The sequence below is a fragment of the Phyllostomus hastatus genome, unplaced genomic scaffold (genome assembly GCF_019186645.2).
Source record: "Phyllostomus hastatus isolate PE091 unplaced genomic scaffold, TTU_PhHast_1.1 phas_scaffold_78, whole genome shotgun sequence".
NCBI classification, from domain to species: domain Eukaryota; kingdom Metazoa; phylum Chordata; class Mammalia; order Chiroptera; family Phyllostomidae; genus Phyllostomus; species Phyllostomus hastatus.
In genome coordinates, this window is record NW_025334041.1 from 105086322 (window position 1) to 105101890 (window position 15569).

Here is a 15569-nt window from a genome sequence, read left to right on the forward strand (position 1 = left end):
GCTAGTCATTGTCAAGAGAAAAGATTTTCTAATTTTTTTTATGAACTAAAAATTTGTTTCTTGAGGGCATGAGGATGCAAGCGATATAAAAATCAAAAGCTTATCTGGCTTTAATTAGCTTTTCTTTCTCTTGTCAAATGGGGATGGAGTTTTATTTGCACATGTTTTAAGGGTCCCAGTCTGCTCATGAAATCCTCATACAGGGGGAAGCTATGGGGCAGAGATTCCTTAAGTGACCCACTGGGAGAACTCTTTATCGGGAAGGAAGTAGCTGCTCAGCTACCTCCTTCTTTCCCTTCTGCTTCATGTGCACTACAAAGTAGTCACTGCACGAGATGGTGAGCCCAGCAGGTAGCAAAAAGAAACTCTGGAAGCCCACTCGGCCATCTTGGCATTGGTTCAGGTCTTTCATTATTTTGTCTACGGCCAGAGGATCTTTTTGATTTTCCAAAAATCCAGGGAACTCCTTTTCCATGAGCATTCTCAGGTCCTCCTTTGTTAAGTAGCCTTTATCCCCAGTGAATTTGTGAAACGTGAACATCATCGTTTCTGTGGTGTGTTCCATTTGAGATGGCATTTTGGTGAGGTCTTGGCCCGAGGCGTGACGAGATCGCTAGACTGGCTGGGCACCGTGGTAGGTGGGGGAGATTTTCTAGATTTTTTGAACTCTCATTTAACATATCAAGAGTTATGTCTGCCTGACTCAATCTTAGAAAATGAAGAGGGGAAGGAAGCCAACCCTTCTGTTCAGATAGATTGTGAGAAGGGGGACAGGTAGTCAGGCACCAGGGTTTTCTCTGTCACCGCCATTGTCACCTCTACCACCTTCCTCGCTGATGTGTCAGGGCACAACCTGGCACGTCAGGAGCTTTGAAGCATCCAGAGAAGCATGAAGGAGGTAGTGAGTGTCTGGGGTAGGAGTGTCTTCACCCAGGCAGGTGAGGGTGAAGTACAAGCCCAGGAGAGGCACCCACACCATGGCATGGAGGTGTGGCAGGCAGTGGTTGCTAAGGGAGCCCAAGACAGCACCTGAGCAGGTGCTGAGAGAGCCAGCAAAGTGGCAGAGGATAGGCCTGGCAATGGGACCAAGTAGTCCCCCAGTTCTGGCATAGCATCCCAGAAAGCAAGATGGGGCCCCGCCCACCACAGTGGCCATCTGTGTTTGGGGAGCTGGCTAGTTCTGCCCTTGGCAGTGAATGGCAGTGAGGATTCGGGTCATGCCACAGGAATCCAGGGACCTTCTCCCCGGCTGCCAGGAGGCTCCCGTCAGAATCACTCACCAGATCGGGTTCTGCAGGCAGAGAAAGCAGTTTCCCGAAGGCTGAGATTCACCTGAATCATACAAATTACTGGCACCTGGAATGACAATTTTGGTTAGTGAATCAGATTGGAAGTTCACCAAACTGGACAAAATTTAGGTTTTTTCCCCACTGCTGATACCTAATGGAACTGATGAGAAAAAGTAGATTAGTTATAAAGTAAATAAGAAAATTACATTTTTCCACATGCACATCTAAAGTCAGTACGTGTGCCCAGCCACACACTGTGTTTATGAAACTGAGCATCATTGCATCACAGTCTCTCCAGTTCCAGAGCCGACTCACACGCTGCACTCAGGGACGGCAGATACTCCTGCCTCGGCACGGACGCAGAGCAGGCAGATGGGGTGTGTGACCCTGGGCTGCGTCCCGGCTCTGCAGGGTCCTGGGCACTTTCACCTGTGTGAGCCCTTCCTCCATTAAAACTCTTATAAAACTATATTTTGCGATGACGTTGGTATAAAGGAGGATACATTAATATTATATATTAAAACATTTTCTCCAACCTACATGTCCTTTATTTCATCTTCTGATTTTAAAAGAAATTGCAAAACATTTTCCCGGGTTCCTGAAAGTATCGTGGGCCCCAGGCCCGTGCCTGCCGAGCCTAACGGAGGAGGTTTCCCTGTGCCTGTGCTTGCCCTGGGCTCACTTCTTGGCTCACGCCTGTCTCGTCTGTAAACTGGGGGTGTTGGATTAAAGGACGGAATGCGCTCAAGAACTGGGAGCACGGTGATAATAAATGTCGGCTTCTTTTGCCCAGTTCCATGGATTTGATTTTTCTGTTTCAGTGATCTTGCTGTGTATGTGGTTTTCATTGTGAGTCACCTTCAAAATCTCTTTGGAAGTAGGTGGGTATAACTTATAAATAAAAATTCCTTTTTACTTCCTCAGCCCTTAGCACAATGCCTTGCTTTATATTCTCAGCCCTCATCGGTCGATGGTGCTGGTAAACAGCTCCCTCCCTTCCCAGCTTCCACCCACCACCCCGTCCCACCCAGGCCTGACAGACTCTAGAAGCATCCTTCCTTTCTTTCTTTTCTCTCTGCTCTCTTCCTCACAATTCTTCTTTTCCTCAGTGGCCTGTGCTCACTGGGCTGTTAGAGGGAGGAAGGCACCCACGAAATGTCAGACCCTGAACTGGGGGATGTCCCCACAGCTTTATTGAGGAGCAGACTGTAAGGAATTTGCTCCATGGCTCGTGGGAGCAGGATTTGAACTGGGGCCCATCTGGCTATGCCATGGTGTGGTGTGTTAAGTCTCTGTGATCTGGAGTTTACAGGAAGCACCTTGAGAGGTAACCCAAAGGAACGCCTTTTCCCGTGGCAAGGGAGATGCTTTTAGATGATTTGGGGGAATTTCTGGATGCTGCTCAAATCAAACCTTGTGGGAAAACATTAGGTGTCTCTAGGTGTTTTGCTCATCTTTGTCATTGTCACCTGGGCCTTGCCATTCACCAAGGTGAAAGTTGTGCTGAAACCCCCTTCCTACATGGTAGTGGGGAGTGACACCAGAGGCTGAGAGGCAACAGTAAGGAGCCACAAGGGTCAAGTTGGGGGTTTACAATGATGTGTCCATTAAGAGGGTAGAAACTGAACACATCTCCTTTATTAGCCAGGCATTTGAGCGCTCATTATCTGCGAGGCCTGGGGACTTTCAAAGGGTATGAGAACATTCAAAGAAATAGTGCCTGGGAGGTGCTGAGAACCTCAGGCATAAAGGTTGCCTCGACCTGAACCAGATGCACCGAGACGCACTGAGCACCCACTGTCTGTGTGCTGGGGAGCGGTGCCTGAATAAAGCATCTTCCCTCTGATTCAAGAGAAGACAAAGCAAAAATCGCCCCATGATGGGATAAAAGCTGAAATTGAAAAAGAGACGCATGTGCGAGTTTATTTATGTCCCATTACACAAGCTCCTCCGTTCTCTGCCTCCACCCCCAGCGCCTCGATCTGTCACATTCAGGGATCTGAGCATGAAAATGAATTAACCATATCCGATGACGTGTCGGGCTTGGAAGGAGGGTACAGGGAGAAGGTGGAAGAAGGAGAAGGAGGAATAAACAAAAGAGACTGGATATTGGAAGCCAATACATGAGTCTCCTGGAGAAGAGATCAGGGGTCAGACAGAGAGCTGGAATGTTCTAGCTGGAACAATCCTTAGTGACGGTGACGAAGGCTCATGTGTGCTGAGTGTGTCCAGTGCTGGGCACTGTTTGAAGCTCGTCACACATGTTAGCACACTGAACCCTCCTATGTGCCCTGTGAGGCATCTTCAATCACGAACTTGGTGTTACTGATGAGAAACCAGGGGCTCAGAGGGGGCAGTGGCTTGGCCCACGGTTCTGCCACCAGGAGGCAGCCTCCCACCTGAGCCCGCACTTAGGCGCTTGCTCCAGTGCCTGTGACCTGGTGGGACAGGTGAGGACCGGGTAGGCCGTGCAGAGCAGAAACTGTGGAGTGGGGCTGCCGGGGCACGTATCCTGGCTCACCATGTGTAACTGTGGCCTCAGACAGGTTTTTACCCTTTCTGTGTCTCAGTCTCCTTGTACATTGAATGCGGATGGATGGCGATGATGACAACTACGATACCTCACAGGGTAGCTGTAAGGATTTAACACAATCCTGCGTTTAAAGGGTTTGGCACAGGGGGCCTGGCCCAGTGAATGCTTGGTGCATGGCAGGCTTTCCTGAGACTGCAGTTTCCTTCCTGGGACAGCCCCTGCCACCCCCTTGGGGGCTTCATGGATGCCCTGTGGACTGTGCCGACGCAGCACCAGTAGCCAGCCTTCAGCACTCAAACCTGCAGGGTTGGAGGCCGGGGAGGAGGCCGGCACACAGCACGCGGTGGGAAGGACAGGGAGGCAGAATGCTGATGAGGAGGGCCCGACCCATGGAGCCGGGACCTGAACTGATGGCCAGGCAGGGAAATGAGGATGGCTATGCCAGGCCTGTGGGAACAGCTCAGATAGGGACAGCCTGTGACTGGCCACAGGGATGCTGGAGGACAGGGCTGGTCTTCACCTGCAAGTGAGGGCAAAAGATTTCCTACACAAACCAATGAGTGGGCCAGGCAGGATCTCCCTAAGGGCCTGGAGGCCCCGGGGGCCAGAGAGCAGGTGCAGGCAGCGCAGCAGGGAGAAGGCCAAGGGGTTGGGTAGGCAGCACGGGGAAAGGGGACCCAGCTCGGCCACCCAAGGATGAGTTTCAGGTCTTGCCTCCCCACCTTCCATTGGATCGCCATGCTTTTGACCAGGTCTGCGTGATTCTCTCTCTCTTTTTCTTCCTTTTGGCGAGGGGCCACTCTGGCTGTAGGTGAGGCGTGGCCAAGGCCATGGAGCTCCTTTCCACAGCTGCTGGGCCAGGCTGACTGTGCAGTTTGCATGTGCAGGGCTCATCCTGCAGCATGCCAGCACATGTGCCAATAAAAAAGACCTTCAGAGACGTGCTCATGCAGCTGATTCTGTCTCACCTGCCGGAGAGGGAGGCACGGCAGCCATCTGTCAGATTCCTTATTCCCACCCCTCCCCGTTCATTTTTAACCACAGATTTTCACAGTTTGCATTACTTATTTAAATCTGTTATATAAAAAGACACATGTATTGCTAAGTAAGGAGATGCAGCTTTTGCCCATTGAAGCCTGTTCTTTCCATTCTCTGTAGCTGGCTGTGGCCCCACGGGAGACCACCGTGTGCATCCCTGGGTGCCCCTTGACCAGGCCGGATTTAGGACCGAGTCTACCCTGGACTATCTGCTCTAGCTGCATTTCAGATTTAGGACCTGGTGCTCTGTCCTTGAGTGGTTGGAGGGGGTTACAAAGCCAGAATCCCAGCCTTGGGGCTTCCTTGTTGATGCTCCTTGTCACTTATTGTGAAATGTAAAGTGATGTGCCTTTAAGACTCACTAACATAGGCTCCCAGTTTCTGGATCTCTACTGTGGAGGATGTTGAGCCCTCTGTAACCCGGGGACGATACTGTATGTGTAAATGCAATGCCCTCCAAGTCATGCTGCACAGCCAGACCGTTGGCTCAGTTCTTCAGAACCTGCTCTGTGCCAGAGACTGAGTGCCAGACACCAGGGACACCTTGGACGGAGAGATGAAGTCCCCACCCCCATGCCACTGACACTTTGGAGGGAGAGACAGACAAGAAACACCAAGAAGGACAAATTGTGTGAAAGGAACAGATTGAGCAACACAATAGAGAAAGGGGAATGGCCAGGAGGACCTGCAGGCAGGGAGGGCCCCTGGGGAGTGGCGGGGAAGCTGGGGCCTGCAGGATTCCAGCACTAACCACACTGCACACAGAGGGAAAGTCTGTCCAGTCTCGGAGATGAGCTCTGCATCCTGAAGAACAGGACACCGCTGTGGCCCTGGGCCTCCTTCCCACCTTCCTTCTGCAAGACCCTGGGTCCCCTCCTGGCCCTTTCTGTCTTTGGAGCTTCTCAAGAATGGAAAGGACCAGACCCTGCACTTCTGCCCATGCCCAGCAGAGCTCCCTGAAGGGCCCGGAGTCCCTGCTCACTGGTGGTTCCCGACACTGCCCGTGCTTGCACCCGGCAGAGTCCCAGAGGAGCTCTGAAAGCTTCTCCCCTCCGTGCACACTCAGGTGGTGCCCCGCCCCACCCGCCGCAGTGGCAGAGCTCACCAGCCCTGCTGCCACCTCTCGTGTCTCTGATCATGCTCCCCCCTTCTGTGCTGTAGCCACCAGGCACCATTCGCTGCTCCCGTCCATGCCTTCAGCCTTCAGCCCACAGTCAGGACTGGGCTACCGCCTATCTGCCTTTCTTCCTGGTGACTTCTGACTTCTCCTTCAAGGTCTCTTCAAGGGACACTCCCTTCCATACCCCGAGACACTTTCCCCCATCTTCCTTATGTTCCTGGCACTTTGCTGTAACCCTTATCTCATTGTTCGTATTAGAGTCTCTCTCCCCGTCTTGCCAGGGACAGGCTCTGCAGTGCTTCCATATTTGCGCATTTTGTACCTGACACAGAGCAGATTTTCAGGAAAGGTTTGTTGCATGAATCTCTTGTGAGCCCCTTGGAGAAATAATCTCCTTCATTTACTCAGCATTTACCAAACCTCTTTCAAAACTCTGTCCCATTTTATGCTCACAGCCCTCTGTAAGAGTAGGTGATGACTCAGTGCACGGGGAGGGAAAGGGAGAAAGGCTATGTGACTTACTCTGGATCGCACAAAAATTGGCAGTAGGGCTGGGATGCAGCCCAGATATCTAACTCCTAGTGCAGAGCTCTCAGCAACCTCAGCGCACTCGGAGCCTGGAGCTGGAGGAAACTCAGATTTCTCAGTAACAAACGTTAAGTTATAAGTTGAGAGTACACACCTGTTATGACACAAACTTTTAAAAAGTGCATCTTTAGAGATGAGGTAACAGAGCCTTTCAGTCATTTAGTCAAGGAGGATGTATTGATTACCTGTTGTGTCCTGAGCTGGGAACTCTGGGAGACACTAGAGAATTACAAGTTCCTCGTTGAAGGGGTTCACAATCATTCAGGGGAGAGAACCCAGAATAGCACAACAAATGGAGAACAGAGGTCAGCCTAAGAAACATAGGGCCAGGTACGGGCACATACCCTGGGTGGCACAGGTTTATTCCAGAAGGCCCCTGGGGAGGGCTCCAGGGAGTCAGTCCCGTGGGGAAGAGGAGTGAGAGCAGAGGACGCTTTGGAAAGGGGGGGGGGTGCGGAAAGCCTGGTGGGAATGGAGGCTGCCGGGGGAGGGGCTGCAGGGAGGAGCTTCACGGGGACCCTGGAGGGTGGGAGTGCTGCTTCTGGGGACTGGAGACAACCTTGAGAGGATCACCCTGGCTGTTTTGTCCACAAGCGAAGCACTTTTCTTCCTTAGTTGCCAGGAGCAGTTTAGAGTAGAACAAACTCAATTGCAGCACAGAAAGGATGCCTCATTCCAGGGCAGGATCTGTCTTTTCAGCTCAACTCAGCTCAGCTCAACGCAAGTCAGTTCAGCTCAGAGGAGAGCCAGGCATCAGGGCTGGTTGGGCACTAGGTAGGGCGCTACTTCTCTTCACTCCTCCATCACTGGGCAGCAGGAATGCATTGCAGCAGCTCTTTAACCTCAAGGACCTGTGGGTCACTGTGGAGCAGATCGCACTCAGGACATCTCTGGCTGAGCCCGCAGCCCAGGCACAATGTCCTTGAGCTGCGCCTGGCCGGTGGCAGCTATCAGGTAAAAGGTCATATAGTTCCAGACCGATCTCGTGAGTCAGCACAGGAGCCCGTCACGGATGATAGCATCTATTGTAGCCTAACAGATTTCCTGGGAAAAGGTTCCCCATTCTTCTCATAACTACTCTACAGGTTTGACATTCTTGTTCAGCTTTAACCTGAATCTAATCTTTCACTATAACACAAGCCAGTTCTCTTGGTCTGAGCCTCAGAGATAGCCCACTGAGAGAGAGAGTCCAGGCTCCACACCATGACACTGGGAGCAGGAGAGTGGCAGGGGGGTGGGGGCGGGGGAAGATGAAAGAAGAGGAGAAACTCCTACAGTCATTTTTAAACTGACAAGCAGAATTGTGATAGCTGCAGCGATAACCACGATAGCTCCCATTCAGTGAGCACCTGCTCTGTATGAGGCGCCCTTTGTGGACTTGACAGACATCTCCTCTGATCCCCACGGAAAACCTCGTTTCCTTGTCTGTGGATGGGGAGGTTGGAGCTCAGCGGTGAAGCCACTCGTCAGGTGGCATAGCAGCGGAGGGCAAAGCACATATCTAAGCAGAGTCTTAAGATTTCATCCTTATAATATTCACCTATTCAAAGACATTTGTGGAGAATGTACCACATGCCAGGCACTGCTTGAGGCACTGAGAACATGGACAGATCCAACACACAGACAAACATCTCTGCCTGGCTCATATCACGGGCATTTACAGAGTCAAAGCTGCAGTGGAGAGGCGAGCAGCTGTGCACAGGTGAGTAAGAGGGGCCCAAGGACACTGAGTGGGAGGCATGCTCTTGGTCACTCCAAAAATCTGAAGACCAAACCAGGTGTTCTGGCTCTTGGTACTTCCGTGCTATTCCTCCCATCTTTGGAAGTGAGCCTTTGCTAGACTGCCAGAGTTATTTTCTGGATTCCCTAGCCAGGGAGTTCTCCTCACTGCTTTGGAGGGAATTTCCTAGCCGAAGACCACCAGGCTCAAGGTGTGAGGACCCTGGCATGACAGCCTCTGGTATGCAGAGCTGTCAGCATGCCAGCATGGCACAGTGCTATGTTCCTTGTCCTTGACCTTCATCTTTTGGAAGTATATGAATGCATGGCATTACTTTTTTTTAATGCATGGTATTTATGAATTTTTTTCCCTCCTGAGCCTTACCATATTCCGAAATGTGACATGGCAAGCAGGATGCATTTTTAGATCAGTAAGTACAACCAGATGCGTGGATGGGGCTGAAGAAACACAAGCTTTTGTGAGGGTTGCAGAGCCTTCGATGCAGCCTGTTTCTCTCCCTGGAGACATGAGTTCATGACTGGCAAAAAGCCATGGGTCTAGGTATTCTCTGAACAGGAGTCCAGCTCCACACACCGTCTGCCAGGCTGAGGGTCTGGCTCTGAACCCCGTGCCCCAGCTCTCAAGGACAGCAGATGCTAGCCAGGCCCAGACACACTTCTCTCTCATCTCACTCCAGCAATCACACCCACAACACTGATGAGGAAACCGAGGCTCAGTCTGGCTAAGGAAGTGGGAGAGGGTCACACGGGTAGGCAGCAGCTGGGTTGAGATTCAGACCAGGGTGACAGGGCTCCAAAGCCCATTTGCCTTCAGAGTCCCACATTCTCTCCAGCCAGGCTCTCCCCCTCAGCCCCCACCGCCCCAACTCACTGGCCAGGGCAGGAGACCTTTGGGGCTTCATTCCAGATAACAGACAAGGAGAAACACCTCCTGGCAGCCTTGGAGCAGGTGGTGACAAGGTTACAGAGGGGAAAAAGTAGTACTCATCTTGAGGAATTCAAAACCAAAGGCGAGGCAAGACCCAGGTGCATCCGTGAATTGTGAACGACACAGGTCAATATGCAGCCCATGTCTGTGTCTGGGGAAGCGAGAGGTGAGTGCTTTAAGATTCCAAACTGTGCCCCAGAGTAACCTGGAAAACATTCAGGGCAGAGGCATTGAAGCTGTACCTCGAAGGATAGGAGGAATTGGGAGAGGCAGAAGGTGTGAGAAGCCCAAGAGGTGAGAGTGTGTAAAAAGCACGGTGCAGAGGGAAGGTGAAGAGGTGTAGTTGGGGAGATGAGAAATAATATTTATTAAGTGCCTGTTGGTTATCATGAATGCTGCTGGGAGCTTGTATATATTATTTCATTTATTGAAATAAATTCTGTTTAGTTTTCATTTCCATATAAGAAAGTTCACACGCTTGCAGTGCACAGGATAGCCTTGGTGGCCTGTGTGATAGTATCAGGCGGTCTAGTGCTCATGAAGTTGGTGTTCCAGGGAGATAGAAGGGGGGGGGGACAGAAAAAGTGTTGGAAGAAGTTATGGCCATTTTTTCTCCAAAAACTGATGAAAACTGATGAAAACTATAAATCTACAGATCCCAATGTCTTATGCCATGCCACGGTAGGGTCAGGTTTCCGAAAAACAGTGACAGAGAGAATGTCTTTACAGCATCCAGAGAAGAAAGGCACACTTTGTACAGAGGAACAAAGCTGGAACTTACCACAGACTTATTGTTAGAAACAATGCAATCCAGAAGGCCATGAAATGCATCCAAAGTGTTGAAAGAAAAAAAAAAGTCAACCCAGAATTTTAAATATAACAAAAATATTATTCAAAGATGAAGGTGAAATGACTTTTTCAGACAGATAAAAGATGAGAAGGAGCTTTTGTTGCCAGTAGGGCTGAACCTAAAAAATATTAAATTCTCCAGGCCGTAGGGAAATGCTGCCAGATGGAAACTTGGGTGGACACGATGACTAGAGAGATCAGAAAATGGTAAATAAGTGGGTAAAAAGAAAAGTCCTTTGTTTTTTCATTTGAAAAGTAAAAAACAATGATTTGATGCAAAAGAATGTATTGTGGTGCTGATAACATACGCAGCTGTAACACGCGTGACGACAATAGCAGAAGACACAGGCAGGACGGCAGGACGCCGTCGGGAGGTCTCTGCGTCACCTGCGGGGCAGTGTGACACTATATACAAAGACCAGCTGCGCAATGTCAGTCATGCGTATTTTAAACCCCAGAGCAACTACTAAAAAAATAAAACAAAGTGATGTTGTTAGCAAGTCAGTAGTGCAGATAAAATGGAATACTAAAAAAATACACAATTCATGCAAAAGAAGACAAAAGGAATGAAAAGGGAACACAGAACAGCTGAGACAAATAGAAAATAATGACATTAAATGTACATGACCTAAACACCTTCTTCTGACGAGAAGAAGTGTTTCAGAAGCAGAGGCCCCCCCTCTCCCCTTGAGGTGGTCCAGGGGAGGGGGGCTCATGCAGGGATCTATGTGGAGGGAATGGTGACTTCTAGAACTGGAGCCTGACCCAGCTGGCTCTCACGGGAGCCGGGACAGAGACAGGAGAGCCATCCCAAGCTAAGACCACACTCCCCATCTTTCCAGAGACCCACGGCCTCAGCTGCTGCTGTTGCCTGAGCATCCGTGCTCCAGTCCCCTACTGCTGCCTCTGGTTCCTCCACGTCCCCTGCAGGTATGCAGCCATCTTGGCCATCACCTGCTCCTCTCTCCTGCTGTCCACCACCCTCTGCTTTGGCTCCCGATTCCAAATGTCAACAGTTTTGGTTTCCTGCACTGATGTCCTGAAGGATGAAGCTTATTGGCCCAGATCATCTGTTTCGCCAGGTCACAGCGCAGTGGCCTTGGGAGGGGTGTCCTTAGGATCGAGGCCCACCTGGTCCAGTGAATTGTACCTGAGGTGGGAGGAGGGACAGGTTCTCTGCGCGTGGGCATGGGCGTGGGAGGGTGGAACTAGTTTGGCCTCTCACTTGACACCTTTGTCCTTAATGGGAACAGAGGAGACAAAGCCATTCTTTTGAGGATTTAGCAATGGCTTTCTCACAATACTCTCCAAAGAGGAGACCAATGTCATCGATAAGGTCAGGGTAATTCTGTGACAACTGGAATGTTTGAGGATTCAAGGAGAAAAAGTTTGTGTGGCAACAGCTAGACTTAGACCGTGAAGGGTTGACAAGGAGCTAGGAGAACAGGATTTTATCACTGCCTTCCTGGAGAACTAGGCATAACAGCATTACATTTATCATTGACTCTCTTATTAAAGATCCTCCTTTCTGTCTGATTCCAGCAGGGGAGTTCCATTATGTGCTTTGTCAAATCCTCACTTTTGTGGAAGAAAACGGAGAAGGTTAGAGTAAAATGCTGGTCAGGATAGGCTGTAATTTCCTGAACGTGATGGACACGACAGACAGGCAGGGGGTCCAGTACAAAGGGTATTGACCGACAACACACATGTCCTATTTGTCTCTCCCCCCGCTCCACGCCGCCCAAGCAGGAGACCTAGGCCTCCTCTGGATTCTGAGTTGTCCCATCCAGGACTGGAGGCCCCATTCCATGTGGCTTTGTCATCAGTGGGGGTGAGACAGGGCCCTCACTTCCAGCTCCACAAGCAGCCCTGCCAGGAAGGGTTGGAGCTGCTGCTCCCTGGCCCGGGACGCAACAGGCTAATAGCTCTGAGCCAGGGCATCAAAGCTGCTGGAAGGGCCATGGGATTCTGCCAGAGCCGGAGCCAGCAGGGCCGCAGAGCCGCCCACCTCACCCGAGGTCGGGAGTGCAGGAAGCCCAGCGCTGCTCACGCAGCCTCTGAGAGCCCACACTCTATGACTACTGCCTTCACCGCATCAACACAAGGAATAACAAGCACTTTCAACATCCAAAATCACGTATTTGGAAGCCACAGGAGGTTATAAAAATACAATGCCTACAAAGAGTTGGCTACTTGTCTGGGCTTTAAGAGGTTCAGATGGACTTGAGACCTGTCGCACTTGATCCCGAGCTTGATCCCATGTCACCAGGTTGTCCTGCCTCAGCAAGGCCAGAGAGACACAATATGATCAAGTTCCCATGCTCCATCCAAACGGTGTCATCTCTAGAACCGCTTGCAAGAACTAGAACTTGGCAATCTGCTTGGTAAAGAGAGCTTTCTGTTAGCAAGGCCAGCTGCAGTGGGGGCCTGAGAGGGCAGGTGCCGAGGAATCGGGGTGAGCAGGACTGGCCTGGGCCCCAGGGGTCAGCCCTGCCCACTACGGCCACAGTGCTGACTGGCTCCACATGGGGGGCTGAGGGGGCTGTCATACACCAGGCTCTGGGAGGCCCCACCCATGCCTGTGGGGTGCTCCACTTAGCCCTGGGAATGGTTCTCAGAAGCAAGGAGAAGGAGTGAGGGAACGAGACAAGGAAGGGAGAGCCGCTGAGGGACACGCCTGTGAGCTCTGGGCGACTGAGAGGCCACGCTGCCGAAGACCCACTGAGGGTCAGTGCAGACTGTGCCTGGGAGCCACCTTGCTGTGGGCTCACTCACAGAAAAGAGGCTGGAGCAGCGAGGAAGCTTGGGTGTTTCTAGCTACTATGGTCCTCTGTAGACTTAGGGGTGCCCCTGATAGCCATCGACTCCCCAAGGTTTCAGTCCGACCTACCGGAGGACAGAGCATGCTCCTGGGACCAGAGAAGGCCCCCAGGGGGACTCTCAGGTGACTGGGCGGGAGGTCATCTGCATGCATCTATAGGAACAGTCCTCTGAGCCTGCGGGTGACCTCTGGTGGGCCAAGGGTATGTGCGTGGGACACAGACCATGCCACATCGACCAAAGTCCCCAGGCTGGCTCTCCCTGCATGTGCTAATGTCATCTGCGCTGACCCAGGAAACTGGCTCTGCAGCCAGGGCCACCCCTGAGCAGCTCTCTCTACCTCTAGGACTCATTTCCCTTTTCAGCTGGAATGGTGGGGGGCAGGAGAACTCACACCTGCTCCCACAAGAATACCGCCAGCCCCGAAGGAGTAAATGGATGTAACTGCTGACATGGGCTCTGGAAACATGAATGACCGTGGAGAACAAGCACGTCCCCAACACCTGAAGTAAACAGCAGGATGTCCGCCACCCTTCCATGCGGTCCCCATACCCCAGCTCTGAACGCCATTGCTCAAACCAGAAAAATAGCTGTGTAGTTTTTGAAATAAATGATGCATGCCTAAATTTGTATTATTCGGTTCATTTAGCACATGCTGCACGCAGTTACTGTCACACTGCTGACCAACCGCCGTGGAAGTTGCCATCTCAATAAGAACCGGTGTGGCTATTCCGGTGCCTTCCTGCTGCTTTGCTGCTTGCCTGCATCTTTCGTGCTTGATCCCGAATGATCTCCCGGCCTCGGCTCCCTCTCTCTCTTCTCTTTTCTCTCTTTCCTACCAGCACCCAGAAAATGACCAGTCTCTAAAGTGCAGTCTCACCCTAGTGCTTGCCTGCCGAAAAGTCAAGAGGGCTTTCTTCCTTCTCTTCTTATTGTACTGGACACTGAATGAGACATCCAAATGAGCAAACAAAACAAGACAAAAACGATTCATTCAGTAGGGCTGGGGAGGGGGTGCAGGGAAGCCCTCCGTTCGGCTGGCAGCATGCAGGACTTCCTGAGGCTGACCGCGTGTGGGGGGCTGTGGCAGCACTGGCGGTGCAAAGGGGGACTAGACGTTCTCCAGGCACCCACAACCAAGAGAAAATAAAGGGGCTCTAATGTAAAACAACACCCCCAAGGAACCCCAGTGATAATGGAGGTGTGCACAGAATATGCAGAATCCAGAGGGGGTGGAAGGTGTCAAAGAAAAGAACAGAGAGGAGATAACAGGGCCTGGGGTTGAGCAGGGCTCGGCCAGGCGGCCAGGCGGCTGGGGGAGGGCGGAGAGAGGGAAGGGCGGGCAGTCTAAGCAGGAAGAACAGTGGGCACAAGGCGGGGGAGCTGAGAGAGGGACTGGTGTGCCCAGGGCTGCGAGAACTGCAGAGCGGCTGGAGCAGGGAGTACACGGGTGGGGGAGTGGCTGGAGGGCGGCTGGGAAGGTGGTCAGTGGTCAGACCACAGAGGCCCTTGTGTGGGATCAGACTGAGGGCTCTGGGTTGCGCTCGTGGCCCTGGGGAGTCAGTGGGGCAGTGATCTGCAGGAGGGATGTGGGGGGATGTGGGGAGCTGTGGGGAGCTGTGGGGAGAGGGCCAGACCGAAGCAGCCAGGGCAAGGCGAAGACCGCCCCCGCTTGCCTCACAGTCCGGCCCAGAGATGCCAGCCGCACCGCCCCCACACCCGCCCGCCCACCTAGGTTTCATAAAAGGAACCCTTGTTTCCCCTGGAGAATTTTAAGTATGTCATATTTGCTTGTTGTTGTTTTACATAAAAAGCCTCGCCTAAAATGAAACATAAAAGGCATCATTCAATAATCTGCTTCTCAGGACCCCAAATACCCTATGTGGCAGCACAGCACAGACCTGGGACCTGGGGTGTCAGAATAAGAAGGGATCTTAGGGATCCTCTAGTCCAACTCCTTATTCGATGGCAGGTCTTCCAGAAAATTCTCGACCTCGCTAAGGTTTCCTGCAAACAGACCCACACAGTCAGCTGAGGCCGAAACAGTAATGCCGGGAGCAGGGACCTGAGCGGACTACCAGTCTCGGAAGCCCTGTTCTAAGTGAACATTATCCGGCCTTCTGGGCTGGGTTCGAGAGTCTGCTGCTCCACCCTGGTCATGTGGAAGGTGCAGCAAAGGCTTGTGGTGACCAGGAAATCAGCTGATTGTATCTGTTTGTGTCTCACCCTATTGTTCTGAACAAATGATGTGTATTTAGGATCTTAGTATCTCAAAAATGGGCAAAAATTACATTGGGATTAGTGGGAAAAGTAAATTATTTTGCCACTACAAAGTTTTTTGGCAACAAAGATTTTTATTAGAGAAACATAATAGCTACATTTAGAATAAATAAGCCAATGTGTTGAAAATACAGTTTGCTGATAATTGGTGGACAGTGTGCTATTGAATAGAAGAAAGTAACTAATAAATATTATAGGACATGTAAACATAAATATAAATACATATGTATATTATACATGATATATATGTAAATAGGTATTCAGCTCGGGATGAGAGAATGGTCACACCTTAGATTTTCTGGAATCGGAAACTAAGGCAGAATTTAGGGTGCAAGATATTCTTTCTTTTAAAGACTATATTTATTTACTTTTTAAGGAGAGGGG

At 51.2% G+C, this 15569-nt stretch overlaps 1 protein-coding gene across 1 annotated transcript; it reads right to left on the minus strand.

The window, feature by feature from the left end:
* Positions 1-253: 253 nt before the first annotated feature.
* Positions 254-589, minus strand: LOC123811350 (protein S100-A10-like). Its single transcript, XM_045827300.1, has one exon. It carries the CDS (start codon positions 575-577, stop codon positions 254-256), a length of 324 nt encoding a protein of 107 aa, XP_045683256.1. The 5' UTR covers positions 578-589.
* Positions 590-15569: the final 14980 nt, after the last annotated feature.

Excerpts from the sequence above, each read along its gene's own strand:
- LOC123811350 (XM_045827300.1), bottom strand. The coding sequence starts at position 577 with ATGCCATCTCAAATGGAACACACCACAGAAACGATGATGTTCACGTTT.